The 14,913-nt window shown below is 45.2% G+C and overlaps 1 protein-coding gene across 1 annotated transcript in view; it reads right to left on the reverse strand.

Annotated features, from left to right (window-relative positions):
- ACRBP (acrosin binding protein) overlaps positions 1 to 14,913 on the reverse strand; it is a gene marked incomplete at its 3' end in the record, with an annotated part of 22,440 nt that continues 7,527 nt past the window's right edge. The window contains exons 8-10 of the mRNA XM_081309817.1: positions 14,719 to 14,886; positions 13,393 to 13,476; positions 1 to 213 (exon numbers count right to left, since the gene is read on the reverse strand). Coding sequence (XP_081165943.1) covers positions 1 to 213; positions 13,393 to 13,476; positions 14,719 to 14,886 — 465 coding nt within the window. The remainder of the gene's footprint in view (positions 214 to 13,392; positions 13,477 to 14,718; positions 14,887 to 14,913) is intronic.

Here is a 14,913-nt window from a genome sequence, read left to right on the forward strand (position 1 = left end):
CTAGGCTGGATACATCATGAGACACATCAAGATCCAGGCATCCCTTTTACCTCCAGGGTGGCAGCCTGGAGGTTGTACAGGGACCTGGAGGCTGTGCAGAGACCGTCCAAAAGCAAGGAGAAGCAGGTCATGGAAATATGTGCTATGGCTGCAGGGTCCGATGGCTGTAAAGGATTGGAAGCTTTTAGTCACAGCCTCATCAGCAATGGAGACCTGGAATGGAGAGGCAAATCAAAAGTCAAAGTTATGCAGGGACAGGGCAGCAGACACAAATGTTTAGCTATTTAAACTGGCTGGCCTCATGACTTTTCTCAGCCTCATCTTGCACCTCTTTGCATCCAGTCCAAAATAGCATCTATACCAGGACTGTACTGTACAGTATTAAATGCCTTCCTTCTGGAGTCAGGGACTCCAGACTGTCTGTTTTTTTTTTTTTAATTTTTAATTAATAGTTATTATTATTATTATTATTATTATTATTATTTTTAGAGAGAGTGAGAGAGGAGAGAGAGAGAGAATTTTTAATATTTATTTTTTAGTTCTCGGGGGACACAACATCTTTGTTGATATGTGGTGCTGAGGATCGAACCCGGGCCGCATGCATGCCAGGCGAGCGCGCTACCACTTGAGCCACATCCCCAGCCCCCTGTCTGGTTTGTTTTGTTGTTCTTTGTGTGGTGCTGGGGATTCAACCCAGGTAGGCAAGTGCTCTACTTTGAGCTACATCCCTAGCCCTAGACTGTTTAGGTTTAAATCCTGGCTTTGCCACCTTGTGACCTCAGAAAAGTTAACCTCTCTAAACTTCATCTTATTTAACCTTGAATGGGGGTGGCACAGCATGTTAAAAGTGATCTTTACTAGACAGGTGTGGTGGCACAGGCCTGTAATCCCAGAGACTCCAGAGGCCAAGGCAGGACCATCAAAAGTTCAAGACCAGCCTTAGAAATTTATCAAGGCCCTAAACAACTTAGCGAGACCCTGTCTCAAAATAAAAATAAAAAGGCCTGGGGATTTAGCCCAGTGGCAAATCAAACCTGGTTTCAATTCCCAGTATTAAAAAAAAAAAAAAAAAAAAAAAAGCTCATGAAGGCTTTAATTCATGAAGTTGTTTAGAGATTAAATAAAATCATGTATATAAAATGCTTAGGTTGCTGTTGTCTTAAAAGAACTCTCCCTACCTCAAATGCTTACTAAGTCTTTAAAAGATTCCAGGCATGTTCAGGGTAGTGAGCAAAACATAGGCCTCCCCCCACCCCCACCTACTTTACATTCCACTGGAGGGAGGCAGATAACAAAGAAGTCCACTTAAATAGGTTCATCATGTGGGAAAAATAGTATGAAGCACCTCTCCAGGCCAGGTGCTAGACTGGCTCCCCATTACCTAAAGAATAAAGTTCAGACTCCCAAGTCCTGTACAAAATCCCAGCCTCACTCATCACATCCACCCTTCTGATATTTGATGTCAGAGCAATATGGGTTCATCCTGATTGACTTCCCTAATGCTGTTTCTTCATCTGTAAAATGGAAATAAGAATGTATTGGTACTTTATAGGCCAATTGCCCAGCTGCTTTGGGCAGAGGCATGTTAAGAGTACTTTGGGCTTTTTCTGGGTGTTCCCCCTTGAGGGTCTACCTAAAGAGCTTCCAAGAGGAAGTTAGCTCTGTGATAGGGAACACAGCGGTTTGATAGTGAAGACACATAAGGGACCCAGAGAGGGTGGAGGTAAGGAGTAGTACTGTTTCAGTTGCCATTAAAGAGCAGGCTGCAGCAACTTCAGTCCTCAGGCAAAGTTGGCTGATCAAGGACGCAGCCACGAGGTAGACAAGCCAAAGAATAGGATGTGGTCTGGAGTGTCCCAACTTCCTCAACTCCCTAAGGCCAATTAGTTTTTGTTGTTTTTGTTTGTTTGTTTTTTGTTTTTTTGAGACAGAATCTCACTATGCTGTCCAGACTGGCCTCAAGTTGCTGGACTCGAGTGATCCTCTTGCCTCAACCTCCTGAATAACTGGAACTACAGAGTGTGGGAGGGAATATGCCAGTAGGCCCAGCTCTAAGTACTGGGCAGTGGAACCCAGGGCTTCATGCCTAACAAGCAAGCCCTCTATCTTCACCTCTGAGCTGAGAGATAGGGTCTCACTAAGTTGTCGGGGCTGGTCTTGAACTTGTGATCTTGGCTCAGGTTCGAGAGTAGCTAGGATTATAGGCATACATCATGGCACCTAGCTCCTCAGACATTTTTTAAACTTTTTGTTTTGAGACAGGATCTTGGTAAATTATCCAGATTGGCCTTAAATTTACAATCCTGCCTCCGTTTCCCAAGTAGCTGGGATTATAGCATGCACCACCACACCCAGCTTCTAACATCATTGTTAAGTGTACTATTCCATGTCATGAAGTACATTTAAAATGATACATAATCCTCACCAATAATGATTACCAGAATTTTTTTCGTCATCTCAAACAACAACTCTATAGCCATTAAGTAATAATGTCAGCCACATCTTAGGGAGAGAAGTTGTCTCAGACCTTGAGCAAGTATCCCAAGACATGAACGAAGCTGGTTCCATCCAAAAGAAGCAATTTAATTTTGCCTATTGCACTGAGGACGTGGCTCAGTGTGTATGTGGCTTAGCATGCTGAAGTTCCCGCTACAGTCCCTAGCACTACAAAATAGATAAACTCTTGCAGAAAATTAAATTGTAAACCTGAAAATACCAGATTATTTATTTTTTCTCCCACCAATCATCACCACTGGTAGTGTGAGACTAGCAAGAGATGTTGTGGAACAGTTTAAGGAAATAAACATTTCTCCTGTAAAGTGCCAATTTGACAATGAGATACAGTTAGCCCTCCATAACCACAGGTTTCACATCCATGGATTCAACCAATTGCAAGTAATCCCAGCTACTCAGGAGACTGAGGTAGGAAGATCACAAATTTGAAGCCAGACTCAGCACCTTAACAAGACCCTGTCTTAAATTAAAAAAAAAAAAAATTAAAAGGAGTGGGGGGTTCAGTGGTAAAGTATCCCTGAGTTCAAATCCCAAGCACCACAAAAAAAAAATTTAAAAAATTATACTAAATATATACAACCTTTTTCTTGATGTTATCCCCTAAACAATATAGTATAACTTGTTTACATAGCGTTTATATTGTATTAGGCATTATAAGTAATCTAGAGATGATTTAAAGTATATAAGATAATATGTCTAGATTATTTGAAAATATTATACCATTTTACTTAAGGGACTTGTGCATCCATAGGTTTGGGTATCCAAGGGGGATTCCTGAAACCAATCTCTCAGGGATGCTAAGGGATGACTATAATACCAAATGGGACTTAAAATTCTGAAAAGCAAATAAAATCAGACTTGTTTCTGGGTAGACATCCCCACTTTCACCCATTTCATCTTATTTCACTTTCACTTTCAGACCTCTGCCTTTGTATTGTTTCCTCTCATTCTCCAACTGGCAAATTTCTCAGGACCCTGTGATCTGCCTCCCCCACAGGACAGATGTTGTCCCTTCAGCCTTGTGCTTTCCAGGGTGGAGGGATGCACAGGTCTATCAGCTATTCCCATGTGTATAGTAATTAATTATTCTTTTTTTTTTTTTGAGAGAGAGAGAGAGAGAGAGAATTTTAATATTTATTTTTTAGTTTTCGGCGGACACATCTTTGTTTGTATGTGGTGCTGAGGATCGAACCCCGGCCACACGCATGCCAGGCGAGCACGCTACCACTTGAGCCACATCCCTAGCCCTGTAATTAATTATTCTAATCAGCCTCTCCCATTAGACTGTGAGCTCCTTGAGGGAGGGACTGTGGACTATGGCTTATTCATCTTTGTATCCCCAGCACCTACCTCAATAAATGTAGACTGAAAAATAATAGTAACCATATTCCAGGGTATGTTTCATACTTAATTTCTAACCCTTCCAACCATCCTTTGAGGTAGGTGTTTGTCCTCATTTTTATAGGAAAGGAAACAGAAACCCAAGAGCTAATCACCAAGGAATGAGTTGAGGATAAAACCCAGGACTGCCCAGTTCCAAAGTCAAAAATATACTGTGTTGCTTCCAACCAGAATGGATGATTCAATAAGTGGATAGATGCTGGATAGAGCACCTAGTCTTCTATAGTTAACTATATGAAATCTGTGCTCAGGGGTAACTTATTTTACTTCCTCATTTGTCCAACTGATATACATTTTAATAACCCAATTCCTACTGGTGTTGTGGTTCAGTGTGGAGTGCTTTAGCCTGTGCAAGGACCTGGGTTCAATCCCCTGTACTGAAAAAACAAAACACCACTTACTTCTTATTCCCAACTTCAAACATTGGTAACAAACTCATCTTTCTTTATACAAACACACATATATGCCTCCTTATAATTTCCCATAAGTACTTAAATACTTGAGCTGGGCACAGTGGTACATGCCTGTAGTTCCAACTACTCAGGTGGCTGAGGAGGATTGCTTAAGCTCAGGAGTTCCAAGCTAGCCTGGGCAACATTGTAGCTCCCCTTCTCAGAAAAATAAAAAAATTAAAAAGTACTTAAACAGTTAAGCTGGGCACAGTGGCTCATGCCTGTAACCTCAGCAGTGGGAGGATGAGGCAGAAGAATCCCAAGTCCAAAGCCAGCCTCAGCAACTTAGTGAGGCCCTAAGCAACTTAGCAAAACCCTGTCTCTAAATAAAATATGAAAAAGGGATGTGGATGTGGCTCAGTGGTAAAGCGCCCTGAATTTAGTCCCTGTTAGCAAAAAAAGAAAAACAAAAACGAGAGAGAGAGAGAGAGAGAGAGAGAGAGAGAGAGAGAACTCAAACACTTAATTTGCTGCTTTGACCCCCTCAGTTGTTTTATGCACATTGGTTCACGTTGATGGTAAGGCCCTGGGGTGGGGACCACACTCTGCAGATGTTCACTTCAATCCTTGCACTTCACAGACTTGAGTGACACTTATTGGCTGCCTGGCAGGAAATCTACTCCCCACTCAACATGTTAGCCCACTCATAATCCTGTTATAACATCTCTTGTGTCAAAATCCAATCACCATCTGGGCATGGTGGCACACACCTGTAATATCAGCTTCTTGGGTGGCTGAGGCAGGAAGATCACAAGTTCAAGGTCAACCTTAGCAACTTAGTGATACCCTGTCTCAATAAAAAATAAAAAGGACTGGGGGTGTAGTTCAATTAAGAGCACCCCTGTTTCAATCCATTGCACTGGAGGAAAAAAAAAAAGCCAGGCACCTAACCACTTCTTTTCACATTCCTATCTGGTTCCACATGTATAACCAACTTAGTATGAAACCATGTCTTTTAAAAGGACTGTTTGGAAACATCTCATATTAAGATTTCAATAATAGTTTATTCTATAATCCAATAAATCAATAAAGTGTTTATTGATTGATTGATTGATGCTGGGGATTGAACCAGGGCCTCTGAGTGATAGGCAAGGGCTCTACCACTGAACTACATCCACAGCCCATGCTTTATAATTTTTTTTTTTTGTAGATGGACACAATACCTTTATTTTGTTTATTTAGTTTTATGTGGTGCTGAGGATCGAACCCAGTGCCTTACACATGCCAGGCGAGTACTCTACCACTGAGCCACAACTCCAGCCCCCATGCTTTATCATTCTTTTTTTTTTTTTTTTTTTAGAGAGAGAGAGAGAGAGAATTTTTTTTAATATTTATTTTTTAGTTCTTGGCAGACACAACACCTTTGTTTGTATCTGGTGCTGAGGATCGAACCCGGGCCGCATGCATGCCAGGCGAGCGCGCTACCGCTTGAGCCACATCCCTAGCCCCCTTTATCATTCTTAACCATTACTTGAGAACCATATAGTGGCTCCTTATAATTAGGGAACACACATTAGAAACTGAACAAATGAATTATTTTCCAAGAATCACCAGTTGTTCTGTTTAAAAAGTTGCAAAGTTACATAGACCAAAGTGGATTCCTTGAGCTACTACTCAAAGGAAAGGTTAGGAATCCTATAGTAAAGGAAATCATGATGATTCTATTACCCTATTCCAAAGAAGAGAAGTCCCTAGTTTCTTTGTCAAAAAGCCACCACTTGCTGGGCATAATGGTGCATTCCTATAATCCCAGCAACTCAAGGAGGATGAGGCAGGAGGATCACAAGTTCCAGTCTATATAACTGAGTGAGATACTGTCTCAGGTCTGGGAAAGTAGCTCAGTGGCAGGGTGCTTGCCGAGCATGCAGGAGGCCCTAGGTTCCATCCCCAGTACTGGGGAGCAGTGGAGCTGGGGAAGCTACCTCTTTCTATCATTCAGAAAGGTCAAACTGAGCATTGAAAGCTGCCAGGCCCCTGCTTTGGCACAACCTTATTCCCCTGCTTCCCTGAGCCCTAAGGCTCCTATCTGTGTAGCTGTATGGGCACAGTGCCAGGCCAGATGGCAAAGATGGAAAAAACTGCCAAAGAGGAGGCAAACAGGAAATAGAAGATGGGATGTAGGCATGGGGGAGGGGCAGCACAGACCCTCTCCCCTAGTCCTGCCTTGAGGAAGAAGTCAGGTTGTTGGGGAAATGTAGGAATCAAAAAAACAGCAGCTGCCTCAGAGAGAAGGAACTCTGGGGTTTCATTTCACCAGGAAGGAGGAGGGACGTGGAGGCCTACATAAGTCCAGTAACATGGACACAAACTGATGTGGAAATATAGGCACACCATTACACACATGTCTGTTCACAGACATGGAGATGCTTTACATTCAAACAGTAAGAGATGTGCTTGATGCTGGGATTGTAGCTCAGTGGTAGAGCACTTGCCTAGCATGTGTGAGGTACTGGGTTTGATTCTCAGGACCACATATAAATAAATAAATAAAATAAAGGTCCATCAACGTCTAAAATTTTTTTTTATATATAAATTAAAGAAAAAAGAGATGTGCATACAGATCCCCAGTAACATACAAATCAATGTTCACACACACCGGGTAATATACAAGCATGTGCACAGATGATGGGCCACAGCCGGAAGAGGAGACATAGCCCCTGCCTTAGGGATTATATCCTATTACACAGACAAGACTATACAATCAGGCACTTTCACAAGCATGTTTCCATGCAGACACCAACAAACAAATCTCAACTACAAGGCAGCAAGGTATAAAGAATCCACCATATACACCGAGGCTATGGGAACTGTTCTCACCACCATCCCACCCCACTATTACCACTCACACACCAGAGCATGTGCCGCCACCTGCTGCTCACGGCATCTGTCCTTCAGCTTCCTTTCTGCACCTTCAGGGTCCAGGTTTATTACCTCCTCAGGGCCTCTGGGACCTGTCCCATTGCCCTCTGAGCTGGGCTGGGTGCTGCTCTTGGCTGAGATAAGCCAGAAGGGCAGGGCTATTTTCTGCCACAGGCAGGAAGTAAGAATGAGGGAGTAAGAGTGAGCAGGAGGCTAGATCATGATCATTCCCTCACTGTTCTCCACACCCCTGCCCTCAGTAGCCATGTTATTTGGCAACTGGCCAATAATGCAGAGGGGAGCTAAAGACAAAGGACTAGGTGATTTAGGATGATAGGGACAGGAAGGGGAACAGAAATACCTCTTCAATGTCCAACTTCTGTGTGGCACCATCTCTGTGCTGTTCCCCCTGGCCCTCCCGCGCATGCACCAAATGCCTTGTTCTCTCTTTGCCTTTTGTTTTTATTCACATCCTTCTGCCTTCTCCCCGAGGTCAAAAGTTTGAAAAGGACTCTCCTTGTCCCTTAAGATCAGCTCTGGGATAGCCCCAACCTCTTTAAACACCCAACCGGTGTTTCATATAGACACAGGAAATACCCCTTTGGTAAAAGTTCTAACCTGCTAGTTAAATTAGCTAGACCCACTTCCTTGCTTCTGTGTTCAGGCAATGTTGGGGGCGGGTGCACACTTTCAGACAGGGTTAATTATAAACATCCCTTCACATTGGTATATTCAGTCTCTGCAAACAGATCCAGCTGGTCTGAGCCTTCAGAAGCTTCACCCAGTCTTACATCTTTGTGAAAACCTTGGTCCCGTGACTTCTTTGGGAGTACAAACAAATCCTGTTTATCAGTTTATCTTGGGTCTCAGGTGCAGGAATGAGATGGGAAGGCCTGGGATATGGAGATAGTCTGAGCTCCAGGATGAGTGAAGAGGCTCCTTTCTGCCTCAGAGATCACAATCTTGCCTAAAAGTGGGGTCTCTTGGGCTCAGGCTGGAGTGGTGTTGTCTTATCACTGTCTTCCCTCCTTCCCATTTCCTCAGCCAAACTTCCTACTCCAGTCTCTTCTACCACACCCTACGCCACAATAGCCTTTTTCCTCCAGCCTTTCCAACATCATCCTTAGCCATGTCTTCTCCCTTCCTGGGTGCCAGCCTTAGCAACTTAGAACTTAAGCAACTTAGAGACACTCATCTCTCCCAACATTCTTCTGGGAAAAGGCAGAAAGCAAAGGCAGCCCAAAGTTCAATTAGTTTCCCCGATATGTGGATGACATCACACCACCTGCACATCTCCCTCCACCCTGCTTTCAAGAGTGGAAGATAATAAATCCCAGCCAAAAAGTCACTGCAACAGGTTCAGCCCTTGATGACCTGTGCCCCATGTGCATCTTATTCTTACTTTAAGCCTGGCAGGTCCTCTTCTAGACAATCTCCTGGAAGTTTTCAGCCTCCCTCACCTTGCTCTTGCTGTTGGTGTGTACCATTGGCTTCAGCCCTCCTTTCCCTGCCACCAGTGCTGGGGACCCAGCCCAGGGCCTCACACACGCTAAGTAAGTGCTCACCACACCCACAGCCCCTTCAACTCTCACCCTTTTAGCTATCTTTTTTTTTTTTTTTTTTTACTTTTTCCCCTTCATTTTTTTTAAAACCAGAATATCACATTTATTTCAGAAGTAACAGCAATGTTAAAATTGACAAGTTAAATTTTTTTTACATAATACTTTTATTTGTTCATTTTTTTTAATGTGGTGCTGAGGATTGAACCCAATGCCTCACATGTGCTAGGCAAGTGCTCTGCCACTGAGCCACAACCCTAGCCCTAAGTTCAGTTCTTAACTATACCAACTTTTTTCTCTTTTTTAATTCTCCTGGGCATTAAATGTCTCTGGGATAAAGATTGAGGTTAGCAGAGTGGGGAGAGCTGATGACATCAGGCAGCACAGATGGAGCTGGGATCTTCAGTCTCTGGGTGGCTGGGGAGATGAGCAAGCATGCTCTCACACACACACACACACACACACACACACACACACACACATAAATACAGAATTAAGTTTCCACTTCCCCTCAATCACTACCCTCCATCTCCCGGGAAAAAGTTTTGCAGCCAGGTGCAGAGGCACACACCTGTGATTCCAGCGGCTTAGGAGGCTGAGTCAAGAGGATCATGAGTTCAAAGCCAGCAACTTAGAGACACCCTGTTTCAAAAATTTTAAAAATGGCTGGGGAGGGCTGAGGTTGTGGCTCAGTGGTAGAGCACTTGCTCAGCACATGTGAGGCACTGGTTTGATCCTCAGCACCACATAAAAAATAAAATAAAAGTATTGTGTCCATTTACAACTAAAAACAATGTTAAAAAAAAAAAAGGCTGAGGATGTGGCTCTGTGGTAAAGCACTTCTGGATTCAATACCTGGTACAAAAAAAAAGTTTTGGAAATAACAAAATAACAATCTGATATGATCCCCTTGTTATAGTGACTTCCATAAACATAGGTTACAGATAGGCAACAGCTCTCATTGGTCCCAGAAACACACAGTCTCTCCCCACCTGGGCTTAATATCTGAAATTTCCTTCCTTTCAAGCCACACTCTGTCAGCACCTTGGGGACATTAGAGACCATCTAGCCCAATCCCTTTATATAGATGAGCCCAGGGGCTGGGGATGTGGCCTCGCCTGGCATGCCTGCGGCCCGGGTTCGATCCTCAGTACCACATACAAAGAAAGATGTTGTGTCCGCCGAAAACTAAAAAATAAATATTAAAAAAATTATCTCTCAAAAAAATAAATAAAAGAAGGTTTTCTTAAAAAAAAAAAAAAAAGGATGAGCCCTTTGGGTGGAGGCCATTCTTCCTTGAGAGTGCATTGAAATATGCCTTTGGGGGATGAGGCTAGAGCTTAGTGGTAGAAAGCTTGCCTAGCATCCTTGGAGCCTTAGGTTCCATACCCAGCACCGCAAAAATAAAAATAAAAAATATATGTAAAATACACCTTGGTTACCTGAGAAGGATAACAATAAAAACACATCTGTGCCAGTGAACCCATTAGCAGAGTTTAATCAGATTAGGCCTGGGGGCTGGGGATGTGGCTCAAGCGGTAGCTCGCTCGCCTGGCATGCATGCGGCCCGGGTTCAATCCTCAGCACCACATACAAACAAAGATGTTGTGTCCGCCAATAACTAAAAAATAAATATTAAAAAATTCTCTCTCTCTCTCTCTCTCTCTCTCTCTCTCTCCCCCACCCCCTTAAAAAAAAAAAAAAAAAAAGAAGGCCTGGAAAATATTGGAAGCATTCCCCAGAGGCCCCCTCCCTTTGGAAGCTCAAGTTAAGCATGAAAGGGGGACCTCCAGGGTGAAGGGGAGGACCCTTGGGATGCCCTGGAGTGGAAGCTTGGGATCCCTTGGGATCACCTTCAGAGGGGCACTCCTGGGTGTGTCAAACATGTTGGCTACTTCATCCGGCAGCTCTGAGAAGATCTGTTGGCTAAGGCAGCCCCTTTGGGCTTTTTACTGTATTCAAAAAGGTTTTCCAGGGACCAAGTCCCACCCTCATCTACATCCCCACCTATGTCTCCCATTTCCACAAGAGGGGTCCTGCCCCTTGTCCCCCCTGGGCAGTTCAACCCCACCTGTCACACCCCCATACCTGTGCTCCCTTTGTCGCTCTGTGGCTGCCCCAAGCTGGCTTCTGCTGCCTGTTCTGTGCTGGGTGGGGCTGGTAGGACCTGCTCCTGGGCGGGTGGTGACACACCCACCCCAGCAGTTCTCAGCACATCCCTCCCAGCTCTTTGCACTCACCCAACCCCACAGGGCCAAGGAGAAAGAGAAGAGGAAGCATTGACCTCAGAGGCCTTCATGGACTAGAGAAGAAACCCCCCACTCCAGCAGCTAATGACACTTAATCCAGCCCTAATTTACCACCTACCTCCCCCACCCATCCCTCACACACTCAAGCAGCTTCCGGGAACTCTTACTGGCACACCCACCACTGATGCCCGATGACTAACCCACTGCTGCTCACTGTTCTCACTCATACCCTCTCCTGTGTGTCTCTTCCTCTCTTAGGTCAGCCAGGTGGTTTACCCCATGCAATTCTGCTTGTACCTTCCCCTGCCCAGGGTTCTCTCTGCATACCAGTGTTCTGCAAGGCCCTCTGTCTCTTCCTCTCTCCCTTCCAGTACAGTACACACCCAGCTCCTCCAGCAATGCCAGGCTGGATGCTTCCTCTTTACTCAGGTCTATTTCCCCAGGCTTGGAGTTTCAGAAGGGCAGAAAGCTCAGATGACACACCCTGGCCTCTGTATCCTGCAGCTGAGCACAGCCCCTCAGAAAACATAAGCCTAAGTTTTCAAATGGCAAGTAGTACTCATTTGTGGTCAAATGAGTTTGGAAAACATTAGGTTAAAATTTCTTTATTATGAAGCTTTGTAGGACCTCTAACATTCTGTTGAATGATAGGTCATATAGGGTGGGGTGAAGGGTACACGAAGGTTCATAATACTGTTTTTTGTTTTGTTTTTCTTGGAACTGGGAACTGAACCCAGCAGTGCTCTCCACTGATCCACATCCCCAGCTCTTTTCTCTCCCTCCCTCCTTCCCTCCCTCCCTTCCTTTCTTTCTGACAGCTTCTTGTTAAGTTGCCCAGGCTGGCCTCCTGCCTCAGCCTCCCCAGTAGGAATTACAGGTGTGTGCCATCATACCCAGCACATTATACTATTTTTGTGCATTTTTGAAATTTTCCATAAGTTTTTTTAGAAATGTTGTTAATGGGCTGGGGATGAGCTCAGTGGTAGAACACTTGCGGAGCATGTGCAAGGCCCTGGGTTCGATCCCCAGCACTGCAAGAAAAAAAAATACTGTTGACTACTGTGAGCCTATAGTAGAGGAAGAAATTCAACATGTGATTCTCCTCTCTTGAAAAAGTGTAAGCTATGCCCTACTTGTCCAGAGCTGATCCCCGTGGACATGATCTCAGGCTCTGACCCTTATCCTTTAGAGGTACAATCCTACACTCACTTCTAAGATCACAGAACCCAGAGTTTCAGAAATGAAGACACACATGCCCTCATAGTACACATAATCCCTAAGACCCTGGCCATAGCCTTCTTCAATCCAATTCCCTGACTGCTTAGGTTTTCTGCTTCTCTGACAGATGGCTGCTTCCCTGAGTACCATTCCCATGAGGTTCTCTCATCTGCAGCTGGATCCATAAAATTGGGAGGTTAGAGGTTGATTCCCAAGGGCAAGGTGGCAGTGCTGAGGATGAAGATCAAACCAAAAAAGGGCACACAGGCTGAAAATAAACACTTTATATAAAGACATTCTCCTAAGGCAGATGGAACTCCCATTGTGGACCTCTCTGGGACTGCTACCCCAACCCAAGGAGAGTGTTACTAGGGACTAGGTAAGAGACCCATGAGAGGCAGCCTGTAAGCAAACTGACAGATAAAGAAAGTGGACCTGTCAGGCTGGAGTGGGGCCAGAATGGATCCCAGCTCATCCAACTTGGCCTAGAGTCAAGGTGCTGAACTCCTGGCTCCATCGAAGCACAAGGTCCTCACTTTTGGTCAGGGATAAAACAGTGTAAGTTTCATTCTGCAGACATCTCGTGCGGGATACCTACATGGGGATTGTGCATATAATCTGTGACACAGAGCCAGGTGCCAGGAATGTGTAAGTGAGGAGGTGTCAGAAGCATCACAAGAACCAGAGGTGGGCAGTAAAAGAGAAGAGGAAACTAAAAAAAAAAAAAAAAATTCTGTATGATGGAGGAAATACCAAGTGGCTCAAACCCCTTCTTTTGGAAATCAGGAATCTGAAGCACAGAGGGGCACTTGACTTATCCTAGGCTACCTAGTAAGTAAGGAAGCCAGATTAAAACTCAACATCCAATTTCTAGCCTAGGTGTGATGTCCTCAGTGTCCTCCCCTCGTCTGCACCATCTTCCTTCATCTTGAACCCTTGTGCCTGGGAGGAGGGACTTGCTTAATCCAGGACCAGAGGCCTGGAGGAAGCACCCTGAAGAGGCCCCTCACCTACAGATGCAAGTATAGAAATGGCTCCCCATAGCCCAACTTCTGGAAGAGGGGAACTCAGAATACACATACATGGTGTGGGTGACTGAAGGGCTGGCAGGAGGAGGTGGGGGCAGGTTGGGGTGCTCACCTTCCGATTCTGGTTTCTCATCAGACATTGCTGGCTTTTGAAGGAACAGTAGTTTGGATACTGGACATAGTCTGTGTCACAAACCTAAGCCAGGAGCAAGAGAGGGGAATATAAGAAGCCTAACAGAACATCAAACTCCAGGGGATACTGGCAATGGCAGATCCAGGGACAGGGGTGTGGCTTTTGACAACCAGACCTTGCATACCTGGGATGCATCTCATTGTGCTTTCTGAGGAATAAGCCTCTGTTCCTCTGCCCTTTCCCTCTCACCCTCAGTCACAGATTGTTAAACAGCATTCAGGAGCTTGGAGAAAAGAATTGGCTGCCCTACTGGTCAGCTTGCTGGGAAACTGACTAAGGAATGGGAATGGACAGGTGGGTGGTTCAGGGTCAAGAATATGGGCTAGGGATGTAAGTCAGTGGTAGACTACTTACTTAGTGTTTATGAGGCCCTGTGTTCCACCCCCAGCAACAACAGCAAGAAGTTGTTCAGAACATGGGAAAGGGGACCCAAATAGTGGTCAAAATATCAGGGATCCTTCTGATGATGGTGAGGAGTGAGGAGGATGGTAGAAGAAACTGTTGTGTGACAGTGGGTCAATAACTTTCCTCTTTGGAACTTGCCTCCCATCTATAAATCCAGGGAGCAACTGAGATGATTTCTGAGACTCCTTCCAGGTCTAGAGGTTCAGGGGCAAAAGCTAGGCACTGCCCTGAAGCGCAGCACCAGCCTTTTCTCCCCACCACCCACCACCCCCAGTTGCTGTGGATGAAATCCAGAGCCTTGTGCATGTCAGGCAAGCATTCCACCACTGAGTTATACTCCTAACCTCTACCAGCCCTTTCTTAAGATGGTCCTACTTTTCCTTGTCTGGGTTTTTCCTGTCAAACCACAGGCGGGAGTCTCAGCAACTACTGACAATCCTGCTAAGAAGTAACTTTGGGGAGAGGGGAGCCAAATTGCTGTCACTAAGCAGGGAATGCACTGGAAGTGTCAGGGAAGGAGTCTGGCAGGCTAAGACAGGGATCACATGGCCAGGCAGTATCCTCCATGTCACCTAGTCTTTTATCATAGAGATGAGTATAACTTTGACTGGATCCCCTATTTCTGTCTCTTGCCTCCCAGTCCTGTGCTTTCTCATCTGGCTGGGTTCCTACTATTTTGCCAAAAACAATCAATCTTTTGGGGAGGTGTGCTATGGTCTGTTGGAATCAGGTAGGATGTTCTGTGAGGAACTCAAGCCCCCTTCCATATCCTAGAGCACATACTTACAAGGAACTAGGGCAAAGGGAGGGGTGGGCTAAGCTTTGGGGTAAGGGTCTGACCTTGGTGGGGAAATCCCCATCATGGAAGCTAAGGAACTCAGTCTGGAGCCAGCTGGAGACTCGGACATCTTCACAGCCCTTTGTGGCAAGCCGGGCACACCAGAAGTCCATGCGGAGCCCACCATACAATTCCAGCCCATAAAAGCGGCCTGCTTCTGGGGACCCTACCTGTGGCACAGGAGACAGGCAAGAGGT

The sequence above is a fragment of the Spermophilus citellus genome (assembly GCF_964194105.1).
Source record: "Spermophilus citellus genome assembly, chromosome: 10".
Classification (NCBI taxonomy): Eukaryota; Metazoa; Chordata; class Mammalia; order Rodentia; family Sciuridae; genus Spermophilus; species Spermophilus citellus.